Genomic DNA, 15981 nt, shown 5'->3' on the forward strand with positions numbered 1-15981 from the left:
TTTTGTAATATTTATGTATTGGTGTTTTTCTCTTTGTATTGTCTGGATATTATGTATGTTGATGCTGTGATCCACCTTGGATAAAGGCAGACTATAAATAATAAACTATAACTAAAACTGAAAACAACATTCGGCCTGCAGTCCCGTAAATCCTTTCACATTACTCTCCCCTTTACAAAGAAGGGAAGTACGCCTGGTAATTTGTGCTACCAGCGAATCCACCTTTGGCTGGGCAAATAACTATGGAAAACCAGGAGCAATCAGGTAAAGATTAGTCATAGTCTTAGCACTCTTAGGGAGCCCTCTGTGATCTCCCAATGTTCCGTAATTAAAGTGAGATCTGCTTCATAATTATAGAAGTGAGATTAGGATACAAGGAAAAAAGATATCTGAATCTGGGAAGCACTCATAATACAGCACTGTATAGAAGACGCCTGCGGAAAATCCAGTTTTAATTCTCTTAGTATCACAGAAATAAGCTAGAACAAGGCTGTTGACTTGAACAGATGGCATACATTTAGATCCTCCCCCAGGTCCAGTACTACTACTGCCTCTAAACTCACGGTCTCTGCCTGGGTTTATGCATTTCCCACAATAGAAGACTCACTCTGGGACAGCAAAGGCATAGATTCAGATTCCCAGTCTCCCCAATCCTTATCTGACTGGGCTTCTGGACCCTGCCCAGTGACTTCTACTGGAGGGTGTGCATTTGCACTGGACAAACCCACTTGATCAGCCACCGACACTCCTTGTGCCAGAGCCTGGGAACCCCAACAATTTAAACAGGTTGCCCACATTAGACTTACTAGAGGGCCCCGAGGACCCTTTCAGGACATCCCACGGTCTCATTTTGAGTTCCATGGCAACCACGCACCTGCGTTTTGCCCAGTTGCTAACTAGGGGCTCTGGAGAAAATTTTTTTCCAATACAAAAGAGTCATCTGCGATTCCCCAGCCATGGAGGTACCAAGAGAGGCTAAGCCCAAGGCTCCTGCCCCTCCCTTGTATGCCCCACAGCACGTGGCACATGGACTCTCCTCAGCCGACCATCCAGCGCAAATCTGGCATGATTTAGGGATATCACAGCCTGATGGGTACATCCCAAGTGATTTCTTGCAAAACTGAAGAGTTTTGAGGCAGATGGAAGTTTTTAAACAAAAACTGGGAAATCCAAGATGGCTGCCATGGCAGCGTAGTTGCACCCCAAAAATGACCTGGGAAATAGTCAAAAATCGTGAATGGGTTTTTTGAGATGGGGGGACCCTATAATCTAGCCCCAGAAATGCTTCAAACATGAACTTTCAGACTATCCCCCTATTTTCCCATAGGCTGTAATAGCCTGTATTCACAGTCTGTCTGTGCTGGTGCTAGCCTACTTCTGCTCTCATAAAAGCTGAGATCTGGAGAAGACACTGCCTCAGTCAGCCATATCAAGTCACATGCTGCGATCTTCAGGCTGCCAGTCACAATAAAATCAGACTGAGACCTCAACCCCCATGGATCCACACAAGGCGACAAGAGGAGGAAAACACAGTTGGCACTCGCTAAAGGCCAACTGGACTACCATGGGGGACAAACAGCCTGCACTCAAGCACCTGATAAACCAGGTTGTGAGCTAGCTTCTAGGGGACCGGATCCTGAGCTCCACATATTTTAATGCAGGCCAGCCAGCCAGGTACCCCAAAGGTGCCCTATTAGTTGCATATATCTTTCACAGGATCTGCGTCCATTCCCAGGCAGAGCTTCCCTAGGTTAACTGGGAACATCTACAAACCAAAAGAGCCTCAAAATTGGACAACCCAAAAAGTAATAAAACATAGTCAGAGCACATCAGAAAAACACTTTCTCAACTCACTTGCAGAAGGGAAAACTGGGGCACTATAGCCACTGAAGAAGGAGACGGAGTTGAAGAATATAAATTTCATCCTTCCGCAACACAACTTGTGAGAAGAGGGATATTACCTATTTTCCTTGACACATTGCACCAGAAGGGGCATTTGGGGTGATAGATCAGTTGTGGGAGTAATTTTAGGGCAATTAAGTTCTGGGTGTGAAGGCAGTTTGTGGGGGTCATGGGGCAATTGCGGGGGGTATTTTTCAGAGACGGTAGCAGTATATGGATTGGTAGGGCAGTTGTGAGGGACAGTCTTTGGAGGTGGGACAGTTTGTGACTGGAGAAGTAGTTAGATTTTGGGTGTGTTGCAGGGGATAGTTTTGAGGTCAAGGCATATTTTGGGGTGCTGTAAAAGTTATAGGGATAATAGGGTAGGGTCAGTTTGGGGGATAGAAAAAGTTGAGAAAGGGAGAGGCAGTTTAAAAGGAGTCAGCTATTGAGACAGAAATGAGGGAAGCCACTGCTTGCCCTTGGATTAGTAACATGAAATGTTGCTACTATTTAAGTTTCTGCCAGGTACTTGTGACCTGGTTTGGCCACTGTGGAAACAGGATACTAGGTTAGATGAACCACTGTTCTTATGTTCTAATTATTTAAATGCTATGATTCGCTATATGTAAGTTTAAATGCTACAGCAGCTGGAATTGTTATTTGCCATAGAAAGCTCTGGGCCATTTTTGGAGGCTTATTTCTCTGGAACCCCTAGTCCAATATGGCCCATTTTGGAACTCAAATATTTGTTTTTACTGAGTTTTCCACATGCAAAGTTCCATCCCATTCTGTTAATTTTTCTATGCCTCAGAAGCTGCTCATATAGAAACACACTGGACTATTTTTTATGGGAGGGAGCCTTATTACTCTAGAACCTTTAGTCCAATTTTGCCTATTTTGAATTAAATATGTCTTTTTACTGTTTTTTTGTACCTCTTTCTCTTTAACATTTGGAGAGTTATTCTGATTCCAGCCAGACCAAGGGACATTCTTAATGTCTTTTGTTTAATTCTTTTAACTTTCATTGGGCTGGAAAGAATATAAAGCTGAAGTTTTGAGAAGTTCATAAGTTACAATACAAGCTTTAGTCAACTTTGAAATTTATGACCAATCCTCAAGCCTTCAGCTTGTGCTATTTTACCCCCCTCTTTGGTCTGTAATCTAGGGCTTAATTTATGGCAAAATCACTTTGCACAGCATTCTGCCACCTTTTTTTCAGCTTTTGAAGCAGAACTAGCAGTATACATCAGTTCCAGCTCTCACACTGAAATGCAGAAGGGCTAGCAGTGGAATATCCCTGAAGGAAGCAGAGCAGAACTGAAAATGTTGCAACCTCTTAAACTGAGCTGGGAGGATCAACATTGCCTTGATTTTTGCATGGTTCTCCAACACAACTGAGGAGGACATGAATGATAACAGCCAAGGTTGAAGAGAAATGGGGTAAATGTTTATCAGCACCATTACTTCTGCTTCTCAGCTTCCCACTTTCAGTTTCCCAGCCCGTCTGCTCCTTAGTATGCTGACTTCCTAACCCTACCACCTCTGCCATTGCTATCCCCCACATAGGTCTTAGATATAACTTGCCAGCTTTACAAAGTCTATGTCCAGTAATCCTCTGGGAGCTCCCAAGAGGCTCCTGAGGGGCACTTTTCTCAAGACACACACTACATGCTGTGACTTTCAAAGGGTGCCTGTAATGCTAGTGCATGTTAAGGGGTGGGATCTGTTACATAGTAACATAGTAAATGATAGCAGATAAAAATACCTGAAAAGCCCATTCAGTCTGTCCATTAGTTACACATATTATAAATTCATAATAAAATTAAGGAGAAATTAGGTTCTTACCTGCTAATTTACTTTCTTTTAGCTTCTCCAGACCAGTAGAGGTTAACTTTACGAATGGGTATATATCTAATCATGACCAGCAGGTGGAGACTGAAAACAAAACTTTGGGACAGTATATCCTAGCCCCTCCTCTCTATTTCCCTCAGTCTGCCGAATAGCCAAGCAGAACCAAGAACTGGAAAACAACAGAGAGAAAAAACAATACTCCGAAAGGAGTAACAAATAACATACCCAAAATGCTGTTGGAAAATGCAGAGGAGAAATTCCCGAAGGAAGAATGTCCCCACAGCTCGCCAGCTAAGCCAGCCGAGCCACAGCCGCTGTTCTTCACTTCTCCCCGGCCCTAGAAAAATACTGGAACCCGCAGCAAAAACCAAAAACTGCCCGCGCAACAGCCCCAACAACAACAACAACAGACAGGGTGGGGACCTCTACTGGTCTGGAGAAGCTAAAAGAAAGTAAATTAGCAGGTAAGAACCTAATTTCTCCTTCTTTAGCACTCTCCAGACCAGTAGAGGTTAACTTTACGAATGGGACGTACCAAAGCAGTCCCTCTCACGGGCGGGACCCCCGAAGGGCCGATACCAGTACACGCTCACCGAACACCGCGTCCCGACGCGCCTGCACATCAACCCGATAATGACGAACAAAGGAATGCAAGGAGGACCAAACCGCAGCCTTACAAATATCCACTGGAGGCACGAGCGACGACTCAGCCCAAGAAGCCGCCTGACCCCGAGTGGAATGAGCCTTGAGAAACTCCGGAACAGGCTGCTGTTTCAGAAGATAAGCGGAAGCAATCGTCTCCTTGATCCAGCGCGCAATAGTAGCCTTAGAAGCGCCAGCTCCCCGACGAAGACCCGCCAGGAGGACAAAGAGATGATCGGACTTCCGGAATTCCTGGGTCCGCTGCACATAAGAGCGAAGGACCCGACCGACATCCAACTTGCGCAGCTGCCGTTGCTCAGAAGAGCCCTCCCGACCACCCAAGACCGGGAGAACCACCGATTTATTGACATGAAAAGGAGAAACAACCTTCGGCAGAAAGGAAGGAACAGGCCGCAAGACGACCCGCTCCCTAGAAAACTCCAAGAAGGGAGCCCTACAAGAGAAAGCCTGCAGCTCAGAAACACGCCTAGCAGAAGTAATGGCCACCAAAAAGACCGCCTTCAAAGTAAGGTCCTTCAAAGAACAGTCGTCCAAGGGCTCGAAAGGCGGACGCACCAAAACAGAGAGAACCAGATTAAGATCCCAAGAGGGAACCGAGGGCCGTAGGGGAGGCCTAAGCAACTTGGCCGCCCGCAAAAACCGAATCACATCAGGAAGAGCCGATAAACGCTGACCTGACACCAACCCTCGAAAAGCCGACAGGGCCGCAAGATGAACCCGGAGAGAAGACCAAGCCAGGCCTCTATCCAGGCCATCCTGCAAGAACTCCAGAATGTTAGGCAGAGAAGCGCGAAAAGAGGTCACTCCCCGCGCCCGACACCATTCCTCAAAGAGACGCCAAACCCGCACATAAGCCCGAGAGGTAGAAAGCCTCCGGGACCCCAACAGTGTAGAGATCACCTTGTCTGAATATCCCTTCTTGCTAAGGCGACCCCTTTCAAGAGCCACGCCGTAAGACAGAAGGGAGACGGGTCGAACATGGGAATGGAACCCTGCATCAGAAGGTCGTCCGAGAGAGGCAGAGGAAGAGGATCCGCTACCAGGTGCCTCACCAGATCCGCATACCACGGACGGCGAGGCCAATCCGGCGCCACCAGCACCACCAAACCCGGATGGTGAACAATGCGAAGAAGCACCCTGCCCACCAGCGGCCAAGGAGGGAACACATACAACAGCCCCTCCATTGGCCACTGCTGGACCAGAGCATCCAGACCCTCGGCCAGACCGTCCCTGCGACGACTGAAGAAGCGGGGCACTTTGGCGTTGCCACCCGTGGCCATCAGGTCCATCAGGGGCTGCCCCCAAGCCTGCACTATCAACTGAAACGCCTCGGCGCCGAGACACCACTCTCCTGGATCTAGGAAGTGACGACTGAGGAAGTCTGCCTGAACATTTTCTACCCCGGCTATATGAGAGGCCGAGAGGTCCAGCAGATGGGATTCCGCCCAAACCATGAGCAGAGCCGCCTCCTGCGCCACCTGAGTGCTCTTGGTGCCCCCCTGACGATTGACATAAGCCACCGCCGTGGCATTGTCCGACAGCACTCTGACCGACTTGCCCAGCAACAGGGAGTGGAAAGCCAACAGCGCCAGACAGACCGCTCTGGTCTCCAACACGTTGATCGACCAGGCGGCCTCCTCCGCGGACCAGGTGCCCTGAGCTGAGTGACCCAAACACTGAGCCCCCCAACCCAGGAGACTCGCATCCGTCAGGAGCACCGTCCACTGCGGGAGATCCAGACCCACCCCCTGAACTAGGTGAGGGGTCTGGAGCCACCAACGCAGACTGCAACACGCCAAGCCTCGCAGGGGAACCGGAACATCCATCCCGTGCCTCTGGGGAGACCACCTCCGGAGCAGAGCATACTGGAGAGGACGCATGTGGGCCCGCGCCCACCTCACCACGTCCAGGGACGCCGCCATCGACCCCAAGACCTGGAGGAAATCTCGCGCCCGAGGACACCGGGACGCCAAAAGCAGGCGAATCTGAGATTGCAATTTGCTCACCCGGCCCTCTGGGAGGAAGACCCTCCCCAAGGAGGTGTCGAACAGCACCCCTAGGTACTCCAGACGCTGAGCCGGGACCAACCGACTCTTGGAAAGGTTGACCACCCAGCCCAGCGACCGGAGAAACTCCACCACCCGAGCAGTAACCCGGGAGCTTTCCTGCAACGACTTTGCCCGAATTAACCAGTCGTCCAGGTAGGGGTGTACCAGGATACCCTCCGACCGCAAGGCTGCCGCGACGACCACCATCACCTTGGTGAACGTCCGAGGAGCCGTGGCCAGCCCAAAGGGAAGCGCACAGAACTGAAAGTGCCGACCCAAGATCGCAAAGCGCAGGAAACGCTGATGAGAGGCCCGAATGGGAACATGCAAGTAGGCCTCCGTCAGATCGAGAGAAGTGAGAAACTCCCCCGGCTGAACCGCCAGAATGACCGACCGCAGAGTTTCCATACGGAAAGAGGGAATCTTGAGAGCCCTGTTGACCCCTTTTAAATCGAGGATGGGCCGAAAAGTCCCCTCCTTTTTGGGCACCACAAAGTAAATGGAGTACCTGCCCGTGCCCCACTCCGGAGGGGGCACCGGAACAACTGCCCTGAGATCTAGCAAGCGCTGAAGGGTCTGGCGAAAAGCCTGCGTCTTCCCCGGAGTCTGACACGGAGAAGCGAGGAAAAAATCCGGCAGAGAGCGGGCGAACTCCAGGGCATAACCGTCCCGCACCACCTCCAGGACCCACTGATCGGACGTGATCTCGGCCCATTTGGGGAAAAATTCGCGCAGCCGAGCCCCCACCGGAACCAAAGGGGGCGCCGGCAAGGCGTCATTGTGCAGGACGGGAAGCGGGGGAACCGGCGGAGGGATTCCCTGCCCCCCGACGGGCCCCCCGAAAGGGCTGCATGCGCTGGAAGAACCGACCCCGGGAAAATCCCGGAGACTGGAAAGAAGCAGCCCCACGCCCAGGGCGATACTTGCGAAAATCCCGCAAACGCCCCCGGGCCGCACCCCCCCGAGACGCCGGGCGGGCACGGTCCTCCGGCAGACGGGGAACTTTCGAGTCCGACAGAGTCTGAATCAACTTATCCAAGTCCTCTCCAAACAAAAACGACCCCCGAAAGGGAAATTTAGTAAGCTTAGCTTTGGACGCAGCATCCGCCGCCCAAGCGCGCAGCCACAACACACGCCTTGCGGCCACGCCAAAAGCCATAGACTTAGCCGATATCCGCACCAAGTCATATAGAGCATCTGAGAGGAATGAGGCCGCCATCTCAAGCTTCGCAACCTCCTGATCCACCAGAGACCAGTCGTCAGACTCTCGATCCAAGACCCGCTCCGCCCACCGAAACACGGCGCGAGCGACCAGTCCCCCACAAATAGCCGCCTGGACCCCAAAGGCAGAGACCTGAAAATTTTGCTTAAGGATGCTCTCCAATTTGCGCTCCTCAGGGTCCCGCAAGGCAGAACCGCCCTCAACAGGCACGGTATGCCGCTTGGAAATTGCCGAGACCACCGCATCCACGACTGGCGAAGCTAACGTAGCCCGATCCCCTTCAGGAATGGGATACAGGCGAGCCATGCTGCGCGCCAGCCGAAACGGCGCCTCCGGCGTTTTCCACTGCTCCAGAATAATATCCCGAATATCCTGATGCATAGGAAAAGAGCGGGAAACGGAACGGATCCCCCGTAACAGGGGGTCCCCCACACGCGGAGTCTCCGGCGGCGCGTCCTCAAAACGCAAAACCGTAGAAACCTGTTGAATAAGGTCAGGCAGCTCATCTTTCTGAAAAAAGGCGCACCACGGACGCCTCGTCACTGGAGAACGGGAAATCCGACAACCCGCCGCCAGCTTCCGTCCCCTCCAGAGAGTCCTGGAACTCCTCAGAAGGGTCCAGGTCCTCCTCCAGACCGACCCGTTCCTCCGACCACAAATTCTCGTCCCACGACACCCGCGGACGCTTGGACAAGGGAGGCGGCGGAGGGGACGTCACGCCCGACGAAAGAGGCAAAGCCGCAGGGAGCGCGGAGGAAAACCCACCCCCCGAAACCCCCTGGGCGCAACCGGGACCCCCAGCCGCCTGAAAATAGGCTCTGCATAAAGAAAAGAAAAATTCAGGAGAAAAACCCCCCGAGGGTCCCAAGGGACTCCCTGCCACAGCAGGGGACCCAGCAGAACCTTGCCCCTGCATAGTCAAAACAGGGGGAAGGTCACCTGAGGTGGAAGACAAAATGGAGGGGCCAGACAGAGAAGATGGCGGTTTTCCCGCCAAAAAAGCTCCCTCCATAGCCTGAAGCGGCTGAGAAACCTGAATAGTCTCAGCCGCTAAAGCAGGCAAGCCGGCATCAGCTGTCAAAAAATCAGCTGAGAGGGAATCCTTCGGGGAATCCCTCCGTGGGCGGTTGTGGAAGACCGGGCTTCCCCACTGCTCCAAGCCGACTCGCGAGGCACCATCGGCGGGGAGCTCTGGGCGCCTGCAGCCGCTGCCGACGGAGCTCCACCACCTCACCGACCCAAACCGCCGAGTTCAGGCCGGCCGCGAGTGCCTCGCGGCTGGACTAAAATTGTGGCCTACTCCCCCGGAGAAGGGCACAATTGCTCCATACGCGACCTAGCTATAAAAAAGTGCTGGTTACATGAAAAAATACAGTAAAATACAGTTTTCTTAAAGGGAAACAACCCTTCAGACCAGCACTACCTCAGGATTTTTTTTTTTTTTTTTTTTTTTACAGAACAGACTCCACAGGCTCTCGAAGCAATATGCCTTGCTTGATTTAGGGGGCAAGGGATACTGCTGAGGCTCCTCTAAAAAAATGTGGGGAGGTGGAGGAAGTGGGGGGAGGGACCCCGCTCGTGACCCGCCGGGTTTGACACCCCCGAGGTCGGACGAACCCCCAAACAGAGTCCGCCCAAGCTCCGTCCGGCTAAAAACAGGGACAATAAACCCCCTAAACAAATTCCAACAGCCCTACCAAGGGAGATGGGTACAGATCACTCAACACCTGCTGGAGACTGAAAGAAGACTGAGGGAAATAGAGAGGAGGGGCTAGGATATACTGTCCCAAAGTTTTGTTTTCAGTCTCCACCTGCTGGTCATGATTAGATATATACCCATTCGTAAAGTTAACCTCTACTGGTCTGGAGAGTGCTAAAGAAATTGTCTTTTTCTTTTTATTTCTGTGCTACAGATTGTAAAGTCCACACAAAACTGTTTTTAGGTTCCAACTACTGGAGTTGCTGTTGAAGCTCACTCCAGCCTATCCAACCATCTCGTTGTCTGCGGGATATATACTATAAAGTTTGCCTAGCAATGTTCTCATGTTCCAAGTTATTGGAGTTCCCATCAATGCCCTCCACAACCCATTATGACCCTTCTCTGCATACCTCTCAGCTATCAATGGGCTTGAAAATAACCTGAGTGTGTAGAGTTCCTTCAGTCTTTATGGCATGCTTTCCCCCCTCAGGCAGTTAATACTGCTCTCTCCTACTACCTAGGGTCTTAAGAATGGAGGTGCAAAAAAATGTGACTAAGAGCTAGATGCACTAAAGTCAACAATCGTCTGATGATCATTGCTAAACAAGTTTTGACTGACCCAATGCAGAAAGTGGCTCACCGCATGGCTTTCTGCACAATCGCTCATTCTCTAATCCAACCATGGATCAACATGGATTGAAACAGACTTAATGGTTTTCTATTTCCTCATTTGTTTTTGTTGAGTGGAGCAAGAACTAAATGATAGCTATTGCAGTAAAGACTGAGGAGGAAAAGCTAGGGTACCATATAGGAACATCTGAACATGCTTGGAAAATTTTCTAAATATCTCTGAATTTTGAAAGAGCAGGCTCGGTTTAATGTCATCTGATGACATCATCTTTGGTGTGGCTGAACAATTCTGTTTGTCCACTGAGAACATCTGTACAGTTTATCAACATGTTTACAATGATCTGTTATTTTTGCCTTCATAGGTCTTCAAATAAAGGAGAAGGAAAGGTACAAAGAAGCTGGTTTACTTCATTTTCGCCAGGATGAAGCCATGTTCCTGGGAGATATAGAGTACCCTGAGGACCAATGTTCCAGTATCGTCCAAGGTTTTTTCCATTAACAAATACAGCACCCTTCTCCCAGCCCTGGGAAGAGAATGAATATAAAGGCAGGTTATAAACAAACAGCAGAGGCTTTAATAAACAACAAAGATGGAGTGAAATTTGGACAGCAGTGCATGTTAGGAAAGAGATGAAAACTACTTAGTCAATCGACTTTTCCACAGCACAGCAACCAGAAGTAATACCAGTCTTGCACTCAGAGCTACCATAAACATGAAAATAGTGGTCTTACCTCTAGCTTCAAAAAAGTGTCCAGAGGTATGAAACCCACCCGCAAGGTCCCTCGAAAAAAGGCTGGTCCCATAGGTTCATCAGGGACATCATTCCATTGGGCTACCTGTAGACTTCAAAAGGAAAGGGAAATGTATACACAGCGGACATTGAGAAAACAATGTCTTACAGTTACATATTCAAGGAAAAGACAAGAGTTCTAACCATAGGTGTAGTTAGGGTAGACATTGTGGGCAGTGCACCCTTCAAATGTTGTGCGTATTAACGGTGAATTGCCTCCCCTCCTCCTAATACTAATATGATTTATTTACCCTTTTCCCTCCAAAGCAAGGTTAAAAACTACACCAGAATATGCTACCTGCTTGTTCAGTTTCAGTTTAATTGTACTAAATGCTGCAGGCTGAATGGAGAAATTAGGATCTTACCTGCTAATTTTCTTTCTTTTAGTCCCTCCAGACCAGTACAGAACAAATGGGTTTACGTTCCTCTGCAAGCAGATGGAGACTGAGAAACATTGACTTTTGGCATTAGTGGGCTGTGAAGTCCCATCTACAATCAGTCTGACGAATAGCCAAGCAGAACTAAGAACTGAGAACAAAAAACATACCAACTCCACTCTTACTTGGAGAAGCCAAATTAAATGTCCGGATCAGACAAGAAAACACTATTGGATACTGACTAGAAATGAACCTTCAAAACGTCCCCACAGTTCGCCAGCTAAAACAGCCAAACCAAATGCTGCTGCTCTTATTATACTCCCCACAACCAAGATCAAATGATACAGCAGAAAAAAACGTACTCTTCGCAAAAAACACCGAATAAAATGGCCAATCTGGAGGGACTAAAAGAAAGAAAATTAGCAGGTAAGAACCTAATTTATTCTTCTTTATTGTCCTTCCAGACCGGTACAGAACTGATGGGATGTACCAAAGCAGTAGCCAATATGGGTGGAACCCCCAAAGAGCCGACACAGGAACAAGAACTAGTTTCTCTCCTACCTTCTTATTCCTTGTACTTTTTATTATTCTTTTGTGAACCGCATCAAACTATTTGGTTATGCGGTCTAGAAATCGGTTTATTGTATTGTATTGTCTCGACATGCCTGAACAGCCACACGATAGTGACAAATAAAGGAATGGAGAGAAGACCAAACTACCGTTTAACAGATATCCACCAGAGAGCAAACTTTCAGACCAAGAGGTTGCCTGAATCCATGTGGAATGAGCTTTGAAAAAATCCGTAACAGGTTTCTTTTGAAGAAGGTATGCCGAAGCAATAGTCTCCTTGATCTAGCGCGCAATCATAGCCTTGGAAGCACCGCCCCCTTTACGAGGACCTACCAGGACAAAAAGACAATCCATCTGATGAAACTCCTGGGTCCGCTAAACATAAGAGTGAAAGACCCTGCAGACACCCAATTTGTGCAACTGTCTCTGCTCCAAAGAGGTCTCCCAACTACCTAATAATGGAAGGACAACGGACTGGTTGACATGAAAAGGCGAAATCACCTTTGGAAGAAAGGAGGGAACTGCCGCAGCATGACCTGCTCCCTGGAGAACTTCAAGAAGGGAGGCCTACACGAAAAGGCTTGCAGTTTAGAAACGCATCTTGTGGAAGTAATAGCCACCAGGAACACCACCTTAAGAGTAAGGTTCTTCAATCTGCAGGAGCCAAGAGGTCAAAATACCGACAATGCAACAGACCACATAAGGAAGACAAAGCCGCTATCTGTACCCTGAGAGAGGACCATGCAAGGTCCCGCTCTAAGCCATTCTGCAAAAACTCCAAGATGTGAGGCAAAGACAAACGAAGGGGAACCATATCACACGTGGAACACCACTCCTCAAAAATACAGCAAATGCGCACATTAGCTTGAGAGGTGGAAAGTCCTCCAATAACCCAAAAGGGCGGAGATCACCTTGTCTGAATATTCTTTCTTACTTAGGCGTTCCCTTTCAAGAGCCATAAGAACATAAGAAGTTGCCTCCACTGGGTCAGACCAGAGGTCCATCGCGCCCAGCAGTCCGCACCCGCGGTGGCCCATCAGGTCCATGACCTGTCAGGTTTTCTTGATTTAGCCCTATGTCCCCTTATTTTTCTATCTATATTCCTTCTATACACTATCTACCCTTATCTGTACCCCTCAATCCCCCTATCCTTCAGGAATCTATCCAATCCCTCTTTGAATCCCCGTGGTGTACTCTGCCCGATCACATCCTCTGGGAGAGTGTTCCATGTGTCCACAACCCGCTGAGTGAAGAAGAACCTCCTAGCATTAGTTCTAAACCTGTCCCCTTTCAGTTTCTCCGTGTGCCCCCTTGTACTTGTGGTTCCCCATAGTCTGAAGAATCTTTCCTTGTCTACCTTCTCTATGCCTTTCATGATCTTGAAAGTTTCTATCATGTCTCCTCTAAGTCTCCGCTTCTCCAGGGAGAAGAGCCCCAGCTTGTTCAGCCTGTCAGCATATGAACAGCCTTCCATACCGTTTATCATTTTCGTCGCTCTTCTCTGGACCAGTTCAAGTATCGCCATGTCCTTCTTCAGGTACAGTGACCAATACTGGACACAGTATTCCAGATGCGGGCGCACTATCGCTCGATACAGCGGCATGATGACTTCCTTCGTCCTGGTTGTGATACCCTTCTTAATGATGCCCAGAATTCTGTTTGCTTTCTTTGAGGCCGCTGCACATTGCGCCGATGATTTCATTGTTGTATCTACCAGTACACCCAAGTCTCTTTCAAGCTTACTCTCTCCCAGTAACGCTCCCCCCATTTTGTAGCTGAATATCGGGTTTCTTTTCCCTATATGCATGACCTTGCATTTCTCTATGTTAAAGCGCATTTGCCATTTATTTGCCCACTTTTCCAGTTTGCTTAGATCCCTTTGCAGATCTTCGCACTCCTCCGCGGTTCTAACCCTGCTGCAGAGTTTGGTGTCATCCGCAAATTTTATAACTTCACACTTTGTTCCCGTTTCCAGGTCGTTTATAAATATATTGAACAGCAGCGGTCCCAGGACCGACCCCTGCGGGACACCGCTCGTGACCCTCTGCCAGTCCGAGTATTGGCCCTTTACTCCAACCCTTTGTTTTCTGCCTGCCAACCAGTGTCTGATCCATCTGTGTATATCCCCTCCCACCCCTTCAAGGTACCCCATGAGAGGCATCTTAAGTAGCCTCTCATGGGGTATCTTGAAGGCTTTTTGGAAGTCGAGGTAAATGTTATCTATGGATTCCCCTTTGTCCATCTGGCTGTTTATCCCTTCAAAGAAGTGCAGTAAGTTTGTTTGGCACAATCTTCCCTTACAGAAGCCATGTTGGCTCGTTTTCAGTTGTCCATTTCTTTCTATGTGTTCGCAGATGCTGTCCTTTATCAGTGCTTCCATCATCTTACCCGGAACTGAAGTCAAGCTCACCGGTCTGTAGTTCCCCGGGTCACCCCTCGATCCCTTTTTGAAGATAGGCGTTTGTTTAATGTATATGCTCCAAATACGAATCAGAATGAATTTTTTTAAAGAGTTACAATAATTGATACTCCCACTGGCTGCTTCTAATGTAGCGGTGGCTGGAGATTTCAATGCTGTCATGGATTCATTAATGGATAAAAAACCAAGTAAAATAATGAAATCATTTCAATTAGATAATTTGGTGAAATCTTGTGATTTGAAAGATATATGGTGGATACTTCATTTTGATAATCGGGAATTCTCTTTTTGCTCACAAGTTCATAAATCTTTTTCAAGAATAGATTATATTTTTGTCTCAAATAAATTAGTACAACAAGTGACAAAAGCCTCCATAGATCCTATCATTTTATCTGATCATGGTGGTGTATGGATTGAAATTAAGTTAGATGAACAGGAACAGAGTAGATCTGTATGGAGGTTTGATAATACATTGATTGCGGATTCAAATTTTCTTGAAGAATTTAAATTAAAAATGATTGAATTTTTTCAGATTAACAGTTCAGATGAAATTACTATAGAAGCATTATGGGATGCATTTAAGGCTACCATGAGAGGAAATATTATTTCATATTCGGCATATATTAGAAAACAACTTAAAAAACAATTTTCTAATTTGGAAAAATAAATTAAATAATTGGAAGCTAATTTAATTGATAAATGGGAGCAGAGTACATTACAGGCTATTTTAAAAGCAAAGGGAAAATATAATGAGATATCTTCAAAATTGGTAAGGAAGAATTTGTTTTCCCATCAAACTCTGTATTATGGAAGCTCAAATAAGGCAGGAAGATTATTGGCAAATTATCTTAAAGCAAAAAAAAAGAACAAAAATTATTGCAATTAAAGTTGACAAAGGTGATATACATACTCAAATTGAAAGTATTTTAAGTCAATTTTTAAAGTTCTATAAAGACCGATATTCTTCTGAGCCTTATGAGGATAGAGAAAAAGATGGTTAAGTCGTAAGACAAAAGGGACCCGGAATGAACATGGGAACGGGACCCTTAATCAGAAGGTCAGGCGTGAGGGGCAGTGGAAGATGATCTGCCACGAGAAGCCAAACCAAATCTGCATACCACAGGCACCTGGGTCAGTCTGGAGCCATCAGGAACACACAGCCTGTGTGCAATGCAAAAAAGCACTCTTCCCACCAGAGGCCACGGAGGAAAAATATACAGCAAGCCAACCGTTGGCCAAATCTATACCAGAGCATCCTGCCTCTCGGCCTGGTAATCCCTGCGCCGACTGAAGAACCTCGGTGCTTTGGCATTGATACTTGTGGCCATGAGGTCCATGACTGGCCAGCCCCAGGACTGAACAATCAACTCGAAGGCCTCCAGCTCGAGATACCACTCGCCAAGATCTAGCACACGACAACTGAGGAAGTCCGCCTGGATGTTCTCCACTCCCGCTATGTGGGAGGCCGAGATGTCCAGAAGATGAGTCTCTACCAATTCCATGAGAAGAGTTGCCTCCTGCATTATCAGATGACTCTTGGCTCCCCCTTGATGATTGACATAAGCTACCGCTGTGGCATTGTCCAAGAGACAATGCCACAGACATTACTGAACTGACTTGCCCTCCAGCAATGGCTGGAAAGCCAGCAATGCCAACTGAATGGCTCTGGTCTCCAGAATACTGATCGACAGTATTGTCTCCACTAGTGACCAGCAGCCCTGAGCCGAGCAACCGAGACACTGAGCTTCCCAACCAAGGAGACTGGCGTCCATTAGAAGAACCGCTGCAAGTCGGAAGAGCGGAAGAGGAGCCACCGGCAGAGACCCA

The 15981-nt window shown here is 48.3% G+C and overlaps 1 protein-coding gene across 3 annotated transcripts in view; it reads right to left on the bottom strand.

The window, feature by feature from the left end:
* The window catches only part of GLB1L2 (galactosidase beta 1 like 2), a 228484-nt gene that overhangs the window by 13938 nt on the left and 198565 nt on the right, over window positions 1-15981 (bottom strand). For 2 of the 3 annotated variants that reach the window (XM_033919318.1, XM_033919319.1), the window contains exons 17-18: window positions 10730-10841; window positions 10405-10521 (exon numbers count right to left, since the gene is read on the bottom strand). In XM_033919318.1, the coding sequence (XP_033775209.1) occupies window positions 10405-10521; window positions 10730-10841 (229 nt within the window). The remainder of the gene's footprint in view (window positions 1-10404; window positions 10522-10729; window positions 10842-15981) is intronic. The other variant, XM_033919320.1, reaches the window with a different exon arrangement.

Source organism: Geotrypetes seraphini, chromosome 13 (genome assembly GCF_902459505.1).
Source record: "Geotrypetes seraphini chromosome 13, aGeoSer1.1, whole genome shotgun sequence".
Lineage (NCBI taxonomy): Eukaryota > Metazoa > Chordata > Amphibia > Gymnophiona > Dermophiidae > Geotrypetes > Geotrypetes seraphini.